This window comes from Podarcis liolepis (genome assembly GCF_965112155.1).
Source record: "Podarcis liolepis genome assembly, chromosome: 2".
Lineage (NCBI taxonomy): Eukaryota > Metazoa > Chordata > Lepidosauria > Squamata > Lacertidae > Podarcis > Podarcis liolepis.
Window position 1 is genome coordinate 112,678,357 of NC_139555.1, and position 16,818 is coordinate 112,695,174.

At 46.0% G+C, this 16,818-nt stretch overlaps 1 protein-coding gene across 3 annotated transcripts in view; it reads right to left on the bottom strand.

The window, feature by feature from the left end:
• The window catches only part of LOC310701462 (uncharacterized protein), a 26,978-nt gene continuing 10,160 nt past the window's right edge, over nt 1–16,818 (bottom strand). Inside the window, exons 2-11 of one of the 3 annotated variants that reach the window (XM_083492365.1) lie at nt 13,953–14,119; nt 12,191–12,264; nt 11,599–11,725; nt 9,531–9,644; nt 9,011–9,093; nt 7,815–7,941; nt 7,120–7,230; nt 6,162–6,419; nt 4,485–4,898; nt 4–1,753 (exon numbers count right to left, since the gene is read on the bottom strand). In XM_083492365.1, coding sequence (XP_083348491.1) covers nt 1,407–1,753; nt 4,485–4,898; nt 6,162–6,419; nt 7,120–7,230; nt 7,815–7,941; nt 9,011–9,093; nt 9,531–9,644; nt 11,599–11,725; nt 12,191–12,264; nt 13,953–14,043 — 1,746 coding nt within the window. In that variant the 5' untranslated portion in view covers nt 14,044–14,119 and the 3' untranslated portion in view covers nt 4–1,406. Of the gene's footprint in view, nt 1,754–4,484; nt 4,899–6,161; nt 6,423–7,119; nt 7,231–7,814; nt 7,942–9,010; nt 9,094–9,530; nt 9,645–11,598; nt 11,726–12,190; nt 12,265–13,952; nt 14,120–16,818 lie in introns of all 3 variants that reach the window. The other 2 variants (XM_083492364.1, XM_083492366.1) reach the window with 2 other exon arrangements.

The following is a 16,818-nucleotide window of genomic DNA, read 5'->3' on the forward strand; positions in this document are numbered from 1 at the left end:
ACAGACTCGGTTAACCGAGAAATATTGCTTCAGGTTAAGAACTTTGCTTCAGGGTGAGAACAGAAATCGTGCTCCAGCGGCACTGCAGCAGCAGGAGGCCCCATTAGCTAAAGTGGTGCTTCAGGTTAAGAACAGTTTCAGGTTAAGTATAGACCTCCGGAACGAATTAAGTACTTAACCCGAGGTATCACTGTATTAAGATCCTTGCACTGGGCATGGGGAGGAAACTGCACTTTACCTCTGACATAGCTAAGACACGCAGCATCTTTAAGAAACTACAGTTCCCATGATTCTTTGGGGGAAGCTGAGTGAGGAATTCAATATGGCGCCGAGGAGATTGTCCCGCCACTGCAATCTTTTCAGCCAGCCAGATAAAACGAACTCTCCTCCCTTTCCCTGACACCACCAGGGCCTATTTCAGGACGTGTGGGGCAGCCTCAATGCATAGGCTTCTGCTAGTGGGACTAGTTAGCTGAATCCTGCCCCACATGCTTTGAAGGAACGGTGTGGATTTGACCTCAAGTCTCTTAAACCACTACACAGGGTTAAGCGTGGCCTCAGCAAAGCGCTGTTCAAGCAGCTCTCACTTCCTAAAATAGGGCTCCGTAAGGCTTTTGGTGTGAGGGGAGATGGGTGCCTCGCCCACCCTCAAAATTCAAAATGGGTGCCTTGTGGTCCAAAACAGTTGGTGAGCCTTCCTCTAAATCAGGGGTGTTATGTACTGAAGTTCTCACCCTGGGCCAGCAGGGGGATAATGTAGATAGTTTTCACTCAGGTCCACATATGCAAATAAGGGATTGAAAGTGACATTCAGTGATTGGATAGTTACAGAAAAAGGTTACTGTTGCGTTGTAGTGGAGCTCTAAATAAGCAGGCTGGCTGAACCCTTCAGTTCAGTTCTGTTCTGGCCTGTGAATAAACAAGAGCTGTTTGAAGAATCGCTGTGTCGTCTGATATGTTCACCCACAACTTAACAACTTAACTTTTTCAGCAGGGGGCCGGTCCATTGTCCCTTAGACCTTGTGGAGGGCCGGACTATATTTTGAGGGGGGGGGGAATGAACGAATTCCTATGCCCCACAAATAACCCAGAGATGCATTTTAAATAAAAGCACACATTCTACTCATGTAAAAACACCAGGAGGGCCCCACAAATAATCCAGAGATGCATTTTAAATAAAAGGACACATTCTACTCATGGGAAAACATGTGCATTCTTGAACCATCCACGGGCCAGACTGAGAACGCGATTGGGCCGGATCTGGCCCCCGGGCATTAGGTTGCCTACCCATGCTCTAAATAGACAGTCATTCGATACACACACGCAAAAGGCAGGGTGAAGGTCTCTCTCCTTTTCTGCCACACAGCTTCTGGCCAAAGACATCATTTCCCTGCCGCCATCTTGCCTCATCCAACGTGGGTCCTCCGATGCCGATCGAGGTTTCCTTTGAGAGTGAATTGCTTCCCGCACTCCGCACAGGAGTAGGGTTTCTCTCCTGTGTGAATCCGGTGGTGTTGATAGAGGGCTGTTTTGCTACCGAACATCTTCCCGCACTCAAAGCACTTGTGGGGCCTCTCTCCAGTGTGGCTGTTTTGGTGCGCCCCCAAGTCCCCTTTCTTCTTGAACCTCTTGCCGCAGTCGTAGCACTCGAAGGGCCTCTCGGTCGTGTGGCGTTTCTGGTGGCTCCCCAGGCTGGATTTCTTGCTAAAAACCTTCCCGCATTCCGGGCAGGCGAACTTTTCCCTCAGCTCATCTGTTGGAACAAAGAGCAGAATGGCTGAGTCTGGAATAACCTTGTGAAGTGAAAGGATAAGAAAGAGGGATTTATATCTAGATGTTAGGATAGAGGTGATAAGGAAAACAGGAAGACACAATGAGAGATAAAGGAGGTGCTGTGGGATTGGTGGAAGTCAATGCTTGTTTTTCTTTTTAGTGTTTACAGTGGTGCCCCGCAAGACGAATGCCTCGCAAGACGGAAAACTCGCTAGACGAAAGAGTTTTCCGTTTTAGAGGTGCTTCGCAAAACAAATCTCCTATGGGCTTGCAACGCAAGACGAAAATGTATTGCGAGTTCCTGCGGGGTTTTTCCCCTCCCCCCCTTTTTCTAAGCCGCTAAACCGCTTATCAGCTGATCCGATAAGCCGCTAAAAGCCGCTAAAAGCGCTAATCCGCCAATGGGCTTGCTTCGCAAGACGAAAAAACCGCTAGACGAAGAGAATCACAGAACGGATTCTTTTCGTCTTGCGAGGCACCACTGTATATTATTAACTTGTAAGATATGGATTTGGGTTTTTTTGTTTTTTGAATGTTGGTTTTTGAGTTTTGTGTATTGTTATTTTTTGATATTTTTGTGTTGTTGTGTGGAAAATACTAATACACACACACACACACACACACACACAGTGGTACCTCAGGTTAAGTACTTAATTCATTCCGGAGGTCCGTACTTAACCTGAAACTGTTCTTAACCTGAAGCACCACTTTAGCTAATGGGGCCTCCTGCTGCTGCCATGCCGCTGGAGCACAATTTCTGTTCTCATCCTGAAGCAAAGCTCTTAACCTGAAGCACTATTTCTGGGTTGGCGGAGTCTGTAACCTGAAGCGTATGTAACCTGAAGAATGTGCATATATCTATATACTGTATGTATATATTCAATCATATATAATATGTATACACACACACAGATACTTGTGTCTCTCTGTATTTTTGTAAGGCAAATCATGCTACAGTTTGCATGGCCCCTGACAGGATCTCGCTATCTGTTATAATATCCCATTTTTAATATATATATCACGTCCATTCAGTTTCTCTCGTGCCTGTGTAGTTCAGCCTCCTCTCCGTTAGGGAACAGGCACACATTCAAAGTCCAGGGCGGGCAAGAATCGTAAGAGAAAAGGGAGGCCATTTTAGGATGTGAAACTCAGTGAGAAGCCTTAAAAATAGGCTTTTGGGTGTGAGGAATTAAAACCTATTGGAAGAACGGAAGCATTTTTCAGACTATAATAATAGGATGAATTTGCAAGCAGGATTTATTATAATAAATAAGAATGAGAGATTATTGTATTATGGTTACGATATAAAATAGAGGTGCCATACGTCCAGGATTTCCAAGATGAAAGTGACGTCTGGGGGAAAAAGCTCAAAAATTTTGGGGTCTTCCTAAATAAACAACCTTCAGGATGTCCTGGTTTTTACTTTTTGAAATATGGCCACCGATATTTAAAAACAGAGTGAAGCAATGAGACAGAATAAAAAAAACCCCACAGACAATGGGACATGAAGCCATTAAAATAAAATAAACATTTATTACGTATTGGATTTTTAATGTGAAATTTGTGTGAATTCAATAAAAAAAATTTTTTTAAAAAAAGAATTAAAAACTGCTATTATTTTTGTGACTGGACAACAGAATGTCTATGAGTACTTTTTTAATAACAAGAATTCAAAGCTGAAAAATGAATGAACTGCAGCTAAAATATTACAGTGGTACCTCGGGTTAAGAACTTAATTCGTTCTGGAGGTCCGTTCTTAACCTGAAACTGTTCTTAACCTGAGGTACCACTTTGGCTAATGGGGCCTCCCGCTGCCGCCACGCGATTCCTGTTCTCATCCTGAAGCAAAGTTCTTAACTGAGGTACTATTTCTGGGTTAGCGGAGTCTGTAACCTGAAGCATATGTAACCTGAAGCATCTGTAACCCTAGGTACCACTGTATTGGATTTTTTATGTGAAATTTGTGTGAATTCAATAAAATATTATTATTATTATTTTATAAAAAGAATTAAAACCTGATATTATTTTTGGGATTGGACAACAGAATGTCTATGTGTGCTTTTTTTAATAACAAGAATGCAAAGCTGAAAAATGAAGGAACCGCAGCTAAAGTATCATGTTCATTTTTCACAGGGTCTAGTCCTTCCCCTGCCCACCCCCCTAATATTCTTAAGAGGGTTTCTTCCCCAGTCTTCAGAGAGTAGCTGGAAGTGGGGAGGCAGAAAAAGGCCCTCCTTTCCTTCCATTCTGCAGTTTTAATCCGAAATCTTAGGCACGGCACTGCGCCCAGAGCTCAGAAACCGCTCGCGCTAATGAAATTCCCTCTCGTAAAATGCGCCTGGAATTATGGGAGTTTCAAACGCTGCCCTTGTGGTCCCTTCCAGTTCTAAGATATGGCTGGCCGCTGTGAAAATAGGATACAGTGGTACCTCGGGTTACATACGCTTCAGGTTACAGACTCCGCTAACCCAGAAGTAGTACCTCGGGTTAAGAACTTTACCGCAGGATGAGAACAGAAATTGCGCGGCAGCAGCGGGAGGCCCCATTAGCTAAAGTGGTGCTTCAGGTTAAGAACAGTTTCTGGTTAAGAACGGACCTCCAGAACGAATTAAGTACTTAACCCAAGGTACCACTGTACTGGAGTGACCTGGTGGGGGCTTCTTATGGCCTTGCCACCTGGAGAAGACCCCCCCTGGTGCTGCCCCGCTCACCTGGGTGCTGATTCCGGTGTCGGACCATGTCTCCCCTCTCGCAGAAGGCCTTGCCGCACACGGGGCAATCATAGGGCTTCTCCCTCGCGTGCTTCAGGTAGCGCCCCTTCCTGCTGAACTGCTTCCCGCAGTCGGCGCACTGGAAGGGCTTGGCTTCTTTGTGGAGGATTTGGTGCCTGGCGAGGTTGGAGCGGATGTTGAAGCGCTTCCCGCACTCGAGGCAGGGGAAGGGCCTGTCCTGCCGGTGGGTCCTCTGGTGCCTCACCAGGCTCCCGTTGTCGTAGAAGCTCTTCTCGCACTCGGGACACTGGAAGGGCCTCTCTCCTGCATGGACCCTCTGGTGCCTCTCGAGGCCTCCTTTGCTGAGGAAGCTCATCTCGCACTCGAGGCACAGGTAGCGCTTCCTCAGGTCACCTGCGAAGGGACCAAACAGGCAAGGAGTGACCCCTCTGGAAATGATGGTGGCAGGACTAATGCCCGTCTCTCCCTCCCTACTTGATGCTTGGCAGGGACGAAGTTAAAATGGAAAGGTCCAGAGATTATTTTGAAGCCTGGGAATTTGAGGTCACTGGGTTCTATAACAATGAGAATCGAAAGATGTCAGGTATATCTGCAAAGGAGTTTGTGTCTAGAGTGGTGCATGCTCTGGTTATCTCCCGCTTGGACTACTGCAATGCGCTCTTCGTGAGGCTACCTTTGAAGGTGACCCGGAAACTACAACTAATCCAGAACGCGGCAGCTAGACTGGTGACTGGGAGCGGCCGCCGAGACCACATGACACCAGTCGTGAAAGACCTACATTGGCTCCCAGTACGTTTCCGAGCACAATTCAAAGTGTTGGTGCTGACCTTTAAACCCTAAACGACCTCAGCCCAGTATACCTGAAGGAGTGTCTCCACCCCCATTGTTCAGCCCGGACACTGAGGTCCAGCTCCGAGGGCCTTCTGGTGGTTCCTTCACTGCGAGAAGTGAGGTTGCAGGGAACCAGGCAGAGGGCCTTCTCGGTAGTGGCGCCTGCCCTGCGGAACGCCCTCCCATCAGTTGCCAAGGAAAAAAACAACTATCTGACTTTTAGAAGACATCTGAAGGCAGCCCTGTTGAGGGAAGTTTTTAATGTTTGGTGTTTTATCGTGGTTTTTAAAATACTGTTGGGAGCTGCCCAGAGTGGCTGGGGAAACCCAGCCAGATGGGCGGGGTATAAATAATAAATTATTATTATTATTATTATTATTATTACTACTACTACTATTACTAAAACCAGTGATAAACAGTGGGAGAGACGGGTTGTGACATAAGCATTATTGATTTATAACTAAAAGTTTAAGTGGGCCAACAAAGCGAACAGCAACTCTTCTTGATATTTGGGCATGTACTATCATTAAGCAAAAGTCTAGCAGGAATTGGTTAAGAGTAGCCGAAAGAAAATGAAGAGGAGAAAAATAGAAGGAAAAAAATGCTAAAATTAGTTTTGCCTTTGTCCTCTTTTCAGAACATGGGAACAAAGCTTATTTGCTCAGGCCGTTTAGTTTAGGTTTTCCTTTTATGGTAGATTTTTATTGCCCACGGCAGTTTGTTTCTATCTTGTTTTTTTTAAAAAAAACGGTGCTTTAGTTGTTGCAGAACAGTGCGCGAATAAATAAGTGACACCCCAAAGCATGGTGACCACAATTCCCTCACCAAGATGGGTTTTCTGATGCTGAATAAGCGCGTCTCTTTCCGTGAACCTTTTTCTGCATTCGTGGCACTCGTGGGGCTTTTTGCCAGTGTGGATCCTCCGATGTTTGACGAGGCCTCCTTTGTCGCGAAACCCTTTCCCGCACTCGAGGCATTTGTAAGGTCTCTCCCCCGTGTGGGATCTCTGGTGCCTCACGAGGCTCGCGAGCACCGTAAAACTGTTCCCACAATCTGGGCAAAAGTGCCTTTTTTTCTTGTCGCCTGCTGGGAGGGAGACAGAGAGAGCGCTCATGTAAACAAAGGAATACACCAGAGACATTTTAGGAGCTGAGAACATGAGGGAGTAATAACAGAACACAAACCTAAACAAATTAGAAAGAGCTGAGAGGAAATTAAAATGTTTGAAAAAACATGAGGCAGAGTCCTCTCCAGGAACAGGCGGGGAGCACTGAGGAATAATTTTTTTTCATTTTCTGTTGCATGAGCTTTTTCAACTGTTCTTACATGTTCTTTCTATGCTGATTTCAAATCTGAAATCGATTTTCGCGTACATGCTATAGTTATCTTTCAATTTCCGACTTTTGCCGATACGTCATATTTACACTGGGGATAAGTGGACACTGACACGTTGATCTACCCTAACCACATGGTAATTATTGTTTTGCAAACTTGATTTTTCTTTATTTTTATAGTTTTGTAACCTAAATATTTGTATTTTTCAGATCGGACCATGGCTTCTTCAAGTAGGCAAAAATGTGTAAACAAGCCTGGTGCATGAATTGCAAAAAAAACAACTAGAGCTTACAGAACAAAACCAACTTCAGATATGAAATCAGCACGTCTAAATTAAGTTAGAACAACTGCAGGTGTCAATGCAACAAAATTTTTGTTTCCCAGTGTTATGTTTAAATGCTCTTCAACTCAAAACAAGCAAAGAAATCTCACATCCTTCCTCTCTCACCAGAGCTGGAGTCCAAGGCCTTCCTTTCCTCCGGGGCCTGTGCATCTGGCACCCAAGGTTCTTCCTCTTCTTCTAAGCTGGAGATCAGGGAGGGTTTGAGGACAGGAGACCCTGTTTGGAGAGAAAAGGCTAAGAGCATCAAAGAGTGGCCCAGAGTGGCTGGGGAAACTCAGCCAGATGGGCGGGGTATAAATAATAAATTATTATTATTATTATAAAGAGGAATCAGACAATCATTTCTTGGTCTCAACTAGGGCCAGGGCCTTTTCAGTACTGGCCCCGACTTGGTGGAACGCCCTGTCACAAGAGACTAGGGCCCTGCGGGACTTGACATCTTTCCACAGGGCCTGCAGAACAGAGCTGTTCCACCAGGCCTTTGGCCAAGGCACAGCCTGACCCTTATGTTTCCATCCCCTCATGGTTTTGATCTATGGGCTACTTTTAAAATGAGGCTGCATTTTAGAGTCTCAGCCTGCATAGCAGATGGAGCTGGTAAACAGCTGCCCTGGATACAGAATTGACCTGCGCCTCCATGGACAGCTGTGAGTCCAAAATGACTCCCAGGCTACGCACCTGGTCCTTCAGGAGCACAGTTACCCCATTCAGGACCAGGGAGTCCTCCACACCCGCCCGCCTCCTGTCCCCCAAAAACAGTACTTCTGTCTTGTTAGGATTCAACCTGACAAGGTACTTACCCAGCAAAGATGTATTTTCATAGTTCTCGAGCATGACATCCCTGTACAAGCTTCTTTGAGCCAAATCCAGCAAGGCCCACTCCTGCTCTGAAAAGTACACAGCCACATCCTCAAAGGTCACTGGTCTCTGCAACAATGACGACAACAACAGGTCTGCAAACTAAAGATCTTCACTTCCCCAGATACCATCCCAAAGAGGCTTCTACCCCAAATCACACACAATAGTGGCATATCTGCTTCGAAATGTGGTTTTGCTCTGATCTGAGATTCAGTGGAGGTACTAAACTCAGTCTGTCCTCAGCTAGCTCGTGTCTGTCTGAGTTCAATCCCTGGCACCCCAGGCAAAAAAAGGGTAAAGGACCCCTGGACGGTTAAGTCCAGTCAAAGGTGACTATGGGGTTGCGGCACTCATCTCGCTTTCAGGCCGAGGGAGCCGGCGTTTGTCCTCAAACAGCTTTTTGGGTCATGTGGCCAGCATGACTAAACTGCTTCTGGTGCAACGGGACACCGTAACAGAAGCCAGAGCGCACGGTAACGCTGTTTACCTCCCCACCACAGCAGTACCTATTTATCTACTTGCGCTGGTGTGGTTTGAACTGCTGCAGCTGGGACAGAGCAACGGGAGCTCACTCTGCCCCGGGGATTTAAACCAACCTTCTGATCAGCAAGCCCAAGAGGCTCAGTAGTTTAGACCACAGTGCCACCCACTTCCCGAAACCTTGGAGAGCTTCTGCCAGTCATCACAGGCTCTGTAGACAATACAGTGGTACCTCGGGTTAGGAACTTAATTCGTTCTGGAGGTCTGTTCTTAACCTGAAACTGTTCTTAACCTGAGGTACCACTTTAGCTAATGGGGCCTCCCACTGCTGCCATACCGGAGCACGATTTCTGTTCTCATCCTGAAGCAAAGTTCTTAACCTGAGGTAATATTTCTGGGTTAGCGGAGTCTGTAACCTGAAGTGTATGTAACCCGAGGTACAAGTTTGTATGCCTCCCCTCTCCCACAGCCACTCTCTGATGCCATCCTCACAGCAACACTGTGAGGCAGGGGTGGCCAAAAGAAAACAAGTGGCCCAACAGAGATCTGAAATGCTGGTCTCCTTGGCCCAGTGGGGATTTCAATCCACTACACTGGCTTCTCAATGTGGGCGAATGACAGATTTCTGCCGCTGGGCTCTGCAATCAGAGTTTCCTACCTGCCCAGGGTCTGCCTCAGTTGTATCCCTTTCGCCAGGAGGAGCGGATGCACCAGCACAAAGAGAGTACGGACCTCTTGCACCTGAAGGCACAAAAAATGCAGAGAACAATTCCATTTCCATTTCAGAATTTGGACGCTCCGTTCAAACCAAGCCTCAGAAAGTGAGCGAACTCTGCAGAAAGGAATTCTTCTCCTTCAGCAAATACCACATGCAGAAGAAAATGCATGCAGGGGGGCAACAGGCACACAGAGGTAGCACCATTTTGATTACATCGATTATCATCACCCTTGTGAGCTAAACCGCGGTTCTCAAGGCAACAAAATATAATCTCAAGGGGGCTTACGTGAGGGCAACTTTGTGGCACCACCCCACCATGCTGGCAACTTCCTGCCCGAGTGGGATCTTCCCTCCTGAACAGAGATGATGGGAGTTGTAGTCCAACAAAAATCTGGGGTTTTTTGCATCGTGCACAATCCCAAACACCTTATTTGAAAGCTGGCTTCGTCTAATTTCGCACCTGGTCCAGAGTCCAGAGTCTTCCCTCCATCCACCTCACAGCGGATCGGAATCCAGGGCTCTTCCTCTTCTTCCAGCCGAGAGATCAGGTCGGGTTTGAGAACTGGAGACCCCACTTGGGTAAGGATGTGAACATTATTATTACTGTTCCGGTTGCTATTCAATACTCAGTATACCGCCTAACGTCAAAAACTGGCTTCCAAGAGCTTTACGAAGTACAAAGGCCAGTTGCACATATGAACATCCATAACTGAAACACGCAATAAAAGAAAGCCCATGAAAACAGCACAGCAATCAGAGGCGGTGAAGACAGGTTGATTGTTCCACTACTTTTGGAAGTGTAGCTTTGGGAAGGAGATAAAGGTAAAGGGACCCCTGACCAATAGGTCCAGTCATGACCGGCTCTGAGGTTGCGGCGCTCATCTTGCTTTATTGGCCGAGGGAGCCGGTGTACAGCTTCCAGGTCATGTGGCCACCATAACTAAGCCGCATCTGGCGAACCAGAGCAGCACACGGATACGCTGTTTACCTTCCCGCCAGAGTGGTACCTATTTATCTACTTGCACTTTGATGTGCTTTCGAAGTGCTAGGTTGGCAGGAGCTGGGACCGAGCAACGGGAGCTCACCCCGTCACAGGGATTCGAACCGCCGACCTTCTGATTGGCAAGTCCTAGGCTCTGTGGTTTAACCCACAGTGCCACCTGTGGGCCTCCAAACTCTTGACACCCTTATTTGTTTGTTTGTTTGTTTGTTTATTATGATGAATTTATATACAGTCATACCTCGGGTTACAGATGCTTCAGGTTGTGCGTTTTCAGGATACGGACATGCCGAAACCTGGAAGTACCAGAATGGATTACTTCCGGGTTTTGGCACTCGCGCATGCACAGAAGCACTAAATCGCACTTTGCGCATGCACAGACGTGGTGTTGCGGACACTGCGGGTTGCGGATGTGCCTCCCACACGGATCACATTCGCAACCCGAGCGTCCACTGTACCGCCCGATACCTGGAGGTCTCAGGGCGGTTCACAGAAAAGATCACAATATATAAAATAAAAATTAAAAATAACCCAATAATACCCACACACCGTAAAAAAGAGCCACATATTAAAAGGGTATAGGATGTCAAACAGGTCAACCAAAGGCCTGGTTAAAAAGAAACATTTTTGCCTGGTGCGTAAAGGTGCATAATGAAGGTACAAACCTTGAGAAACAGCAGCTCCCAGTATCCTTTGGGGGAAGCCAGGACTGTTTAAAATGTTATCATAGGGCTTTAGATGTATAGAATCATAAAATCGCAGAGTTGGGACCCCAAGGGTCATCTAGTCCAACCCCCTGCAATGTATGTTGTGAATGTGGCCTAAATAGGCCTTTGGCCTGATCTAGCAAGTCTTCTTCAGGTGTTCTTATACAGTGGTGCCTCGCAAGACGAAAAGAATCCGCTCTGTGAGTCTCTTCGTCTAGCGGGTTTTTTCGTCTTGCGAAGCAAGCCCATTGAAGGATGAGCGGATTAGTGCTATTAGCGGCTTTTAGCAGCTTATCGGCTGATCAGATCAGCTGATAAGTGGCTTAGCGCTATTAGCGGCTTTTAGTGGCTTATCTGCTGATCGGATCAGCTGATAAGCGGCTTAGCGGCTTAGAAAAAGGGGGGGTGGGGAAAAAACCAGCAGGAACTCGCAAGGCATTGTCGTCTTGCGAAGCAAGCCCATAGGAGATTCGTTTTGCGAAGCACCTCCAAAACGGAAAACTCTTTCGTCTAGTGAGTTTTCCGTCTTACGAGGCATTCGTCTTGCGGGGCACCACTGTACCTGGCAAATGCCCTCAACTGATTTTCCAGAACAGCCTTATTATTATTATTTATTAAATGTGCATGCTGTCATTCATCCGCAGAGCTCAGGGCGGTTCGCAACATAAAAATGCAACATAAGAGCACAAAATACCTCTTAAAAACAAGAGCAAACAAAGAAACCAATAGCCCCGCTTCCCCTCCCACACATTTAAAAGGGGTGTAAGATGGCTGATTAAGAACATACTTGTCCCAACAATATGATGAGAAATAGTACCTACTCAGGAAAGCCACATGGCTGTAATTCTCCCCCATGACTTCGCTGTACAAAGATTTTTGATGCGAATGCAGAAGATCCCACTGACTCTTTGTGAAATAGACAGCAACGTCTTCAAAGCTCACGAGCATCTGAAAGGGGGAAAGAACAACTACAAGAAGGAAATGCAAAACAGGCAGGCTGATTTCATCAATACAGTGGTACCTCGAGTTACATACGCTTCAGGTTACAGACTCCACTAACCCAGAAATAGTACCTCGGGTTAAGAACTTTGCTTCAAGATGAGAACAGAAATCGTGCTCCAGCAGCGCGGCAGCCCCCATTAGCTAAAGTGGCACCTCAGGTTAAGAGCAGTTTCAGGTCAAGAAGAGCATGACTAAGCCGTTTCTGGTGTGCTTTAGAACTGCTAGGTTGGCAGAAGCTGGGACCGAGCAACAGGCGCTCACCCCGTCGCGGGGATTCGAACTGCTGACCTTCCGATCGGCAAGCCCAAGAGGCTCAGTGGATTAACAATAGTAATAGGTCGGCAAGAGAAAGAGAAAAAAGAGCATTTCTCTGAGCTCACACCTCCCTGGCACCTTCATCCTCCTGCATACCTGAGCCAGGTGTGTTACTGACATCTCTGTTCCTTCAGGATGAAAGGGCCATCGGAGCTCAAACATGCCACAGCCTGTTAGGACAAAGTTGAAAGGAGATGGTTTCAGGGACGGGGATCACATCTTGTCTTAAGATGTGCTAGAAATTTTCTGATTCAGGGGTGGGGACCCAGATGTTGCTGAGCTCCAGATCCCACTGACTCCAGCTGCCATCATTCGGCCAATGGTCAGGTAAGATGGGAGTTGTAGTCCCGCCAACTAGCAAGACAAAAGTCTCCCAGCCAGGCTCTGAGTGGGACAACGGAACAATCACAATCCTGCCCATGCTTACTTGGAAGCAAATCCCACTGAGTTTAGCGGGGCTAACTCCCACATTAAGTGTGCATAATTTCGTTGTCCCCGAGAGGGGGCAATGACAATAAAGATATTATTATTATTTAAAAAAATAAATAATGACAATATTAAATAATAATAATATTATTATTATTATTATTATTATTATTATTATTATTATTATTATTTAATATTGTCATTATTTATTCGGCTTACATACAGAACCACATAACACCGGTCCTGAAAGACCTACACTGGCTCCCAGTATGTTTCTGAGCACAATTCAAAGTGTTGTTGCCGACCTTTAAAGCCCTAAATGGCCTCGGCCCAGTATAACTGAAGGAGCGTCTCAACCCCCATCGTTCTGCCCAGACACTGAGGTCCAGGTCCGAGGGCCTTCTGGCGGTTCCCTCCCTGTGAGAAGTGAGGTTACAGGGAACCAGAGGGCCTTCTCAGTAGTGACACCCACCATCTGGAATGCCCTCCCATCAGATGTCAAGGAAATAAACAACTATCTGACTTTTAGAAGACATGTGAAGGCAGCCCTGTTCAGTGAAGTTTTTAATGTGTGACATTTTAATGTGTTTTTAATCTTTGTTGGAAGCCACCCAGATTGGCTGGGGAAGCCCAGCCAGATGGGCGGGGTACAAATAATAAATTATTATTATTATTATTATTATTATTATTATTATTATTATTATTTATGAAAAGACCCCCAGGGCGTTGTACAACATTAAGAGCACATTCCGAGAGGTTGGTATAAGAAGATATTGATTTCAGGAGAGGTTATGCTAAGTATATGCTTGAATGCTGAACATTTATCCAGAGACAACGGATAAAACAAACACCATTAGCTGTACTGCTGGATAAGTGTTTAAGGCTTATTGTATTTCTTTAAAAACCAATAAAAAATTGATTTAAGAAAAGGCGGGGAGGACACATTTTATGGAACATCAGTAATAAAAACGTAATGAAAAGCATACTAACGGACAGCATAATATTGGGAGATTCGGGACAGACCAAAGAAGGTGGAATTTGCACGCGTGGAATTTGCTCCGTACAAGAGGTAGAATCCTAGAATTGTAGGGCTGAAAGGGTCATCTAGTCCAACCCCACCCCCCAAAAATGCAAGAACGGCTTTAAAAGAGGGCAAAGGCTGTGCCAATGGCTATTTATTCCCTTAGAAACGAGTATTTGGGGACCGCGCGTGGGGAGGTCCTGTTTGGAGGGGCTTGCCGTTGGGGCATCTGGTTGGCCGCTGGACGGGGGAGATCCCCTGGCCTGATCCTGATCTTCGGATGCTCTTAGCCCGAACAATGCCTCGCCTCCCTCCGGCCCCACGAATCCAATCTGCACCCGCTTCCTTTCTCCCACCCGGAATTGCACCTTTCACCCACGGGCTTTCCAGCTTATTTATTTTTAAACTCACCGGCTTTCTCCCCCAAGGAACAAAGCACCGCCCCAAGGCCTGGGAAATTCCATGAATTATTTCCCACGGTGGGCGGAGCAGGAAGCGACATCCGCCATCGATCTCCCCGCCATCCAGCCGAGCTAGGAAAGGACTCGCTTGGCTTTTAACCCTTAACGCAACAGGAGCTGGGTAATAAAGCAACGCATTTGTCATACAGTATATTGTGTTTGCCACTGCTCCAGGTTCTCTGTAACTGCTTGAATCCCTTTTAAAACGTCGCTTCTCTCTATCCAACAGCTCTCATTCTTGTCTAGAATTAAAATGTTGAATCTTGGTAGCATTAAGATAAATTCAACAGTGTAAATAAGTTGTGATGGATGTAATAATGGAATGCTGAATGGTTTAGTTTATGTAAAGTATGCAGGGATTTTATGTTATGCAAAATGAACCATGGAAAGAGAAGAAGGAAAGTCAGTGATATTTTAATGATGCTTAAATGAGTATTCTAAATTGTAAAACAGAATTAGAGAGAGAGAGAATATTAAAATTTTGAAATCTTTCCATTTTTCAAATTCCCTGTACTACTTGGGTTATATTTACATAGCACCCTATAACACGGGGTCTTTGCTTTTGAGACTGCTAGACCTACACATGCAGCAAGGGTCCAGGTGTTAAGATTAGTAGGTGTGCTTTTATTACGCTGCTCTAGGAGTCCTGCATTAGAGGCCAGCCTTTGTAGGCGGGGTGTGCAAACTGCTGGGAAACCCGTCTGGCATTGGAAGGCCTTTTTCAAGCCTGGTTGTTGCCACACAGCTGGGAAGGGAAGGGTTAACCCTTCTCTGTGTGCTGTGACACCCCCCCCCCACACACACATACACCCCTCAAAATCCTTCCTGCTACCTAAGCTTCCCATTAGTTTAGACTTGTTCTGTAGAGAATGCAATCATTCAAACTTCCATTTGACTTAAATAACCAGCCCATGAGTTTGCTTTCTTCCTCTTCCCTCCCTGCCCCCTTTCCTTTTGTGTTTTGACCTTAAGATTGTAAACCTGCGGGCAAGGAATGTCCTTGTTTTATTTTCTGGGCATGTAAGCCAGGTAAAGGACCCCTGACAGTTAAGTCCAGTCGCTAACGACTCTGGGGTTGTGGCGTTCATCTCGCTTTACTGGCTGAGGGAGCCGACGTTTGTCCATAGACAGTTTTTCCAGGTCATGTGGCCAGCATGACTAAGCCACTTCTGGCGAAACCAGAGCAGTGCACGGAAACGCCGTTTGCCTTCCCGCTGGAGCGGTACCTATTTATCTACTTGCACTTTGAGGTGCTTTCAAACTGCTAGGTGGACAGGAGCTGGGACTGAACAACGGGAGCTCACTCCATCGCGGGGATTCGAACCGCCGACCTTCTGATCGGCAAGCCCAAGAGGCTCAGTGGTTTAGATAACAGCGCCATCAGAGCTTTCCAAACTTTTCGTGTTGGTGATACACTTTTTGGAGAGTAATCAGTAATTCAGTTTTATTAGCAAATTGGAGGTTAAACTAACCCCTTATAAGAGCATTCGCACGACGCCCCTGCACACTACAGCCGACACACTAACATGTTGCAACACAGAGTTTTCAAAGCTCTGTTCTTTCATCCTTAATTAAATATAAGCGGGTTCCTCCCTTTATTGCTACCATCTCCCATCATCCTTGGCCACAGGCTATGTCAGCTGGAGCTGATGGGAGTTAAAGTCCAGCAACATTGGAATGGCTACAGCTATCCCTTCCCTGTTACAGAAGGTCTATAAGTGGTTGCAGGATTAAGGCTTTAACGGGCACCTCAGATCAATCCTGTCTCAAGCCCAGTTAATACACTGGGCAGAAGTGGCGAAGAACAATAAAAACTGTTTAGCTGCCATGGGCCTAAGGTCTATCTAATTCATCGTCCTGTTTGCATGGAGGCCAATCAGATGTCTAGGCGAAGTGTAAATAGGTTTTGATGGATGTAATAATAGATGGTTTAGTTTGTATAAAATATGCAGGGATTTATGTTATGCAAAATGAACCATGGAAAGAGAAGGGCAGCTTTTGATATTTTAAGGTTGTTTAAATGAATTTTTGAAATTGTGAAACAGAATACAGTGGTACCTCGGGTTACATACGCTATAGGTTACAGACTCCGCTAACCCAGAAATAGCACCTTGGGTTAAGAACTTTGCTTCAGGATGAGAACAGAAATCACGTGGTGGCGGCACGGTGGCAGGGGGAAGCCCCATTAGCTAAAGTGGTGCTTCAGGTTAAGTACAGTTTCAGGTTAAGAACGGACCTCCAGAACGAATTAAGTTCTTAACCTAAGGTACCACTGTATATATATGAAGGGCATGAGTACAATAGCACTCTCCGTGTGATTTCAGACTTCAGCTAACAGATCACATCTGTGATTATTCCCCAGTGAAACTGATAGTTTATTTTAGCAAAGACCTCTAACTGGGTTAGAAGAATGTCCTGCACATACATAATTATTTGGGAGACTGTATTTTAATTTACCTGTTTGTTTGTTTGTTTGTTTGTTTGTTTGTTTGTTTGTTTGTTTTACTTGCTCCAAAAGCTTCATGTACATGGAATTGGCAGTCACATCATAAACCAGATCAGTTTCATGCTGGGAGTGCCAATAAAGCTCTGTACTGCGTAGCCAAACTTGGCCCTCCAGCTGTTTTGGGACTACAACTCCCATCATCCCTAGCTAACAGGACCAGTAGTTGGGGACGATGGGAATTGTAGTCCCAAAACAGCTGGAAGGCCGAGTTTGGCTACTTCTGGAATGGCTACCTGTCTGGCACTCAGGATGTCAGGAATTATCACTCAGGCAGAGAGGCTGCTTAGTAGCTGAGCTCACATGTCTATAT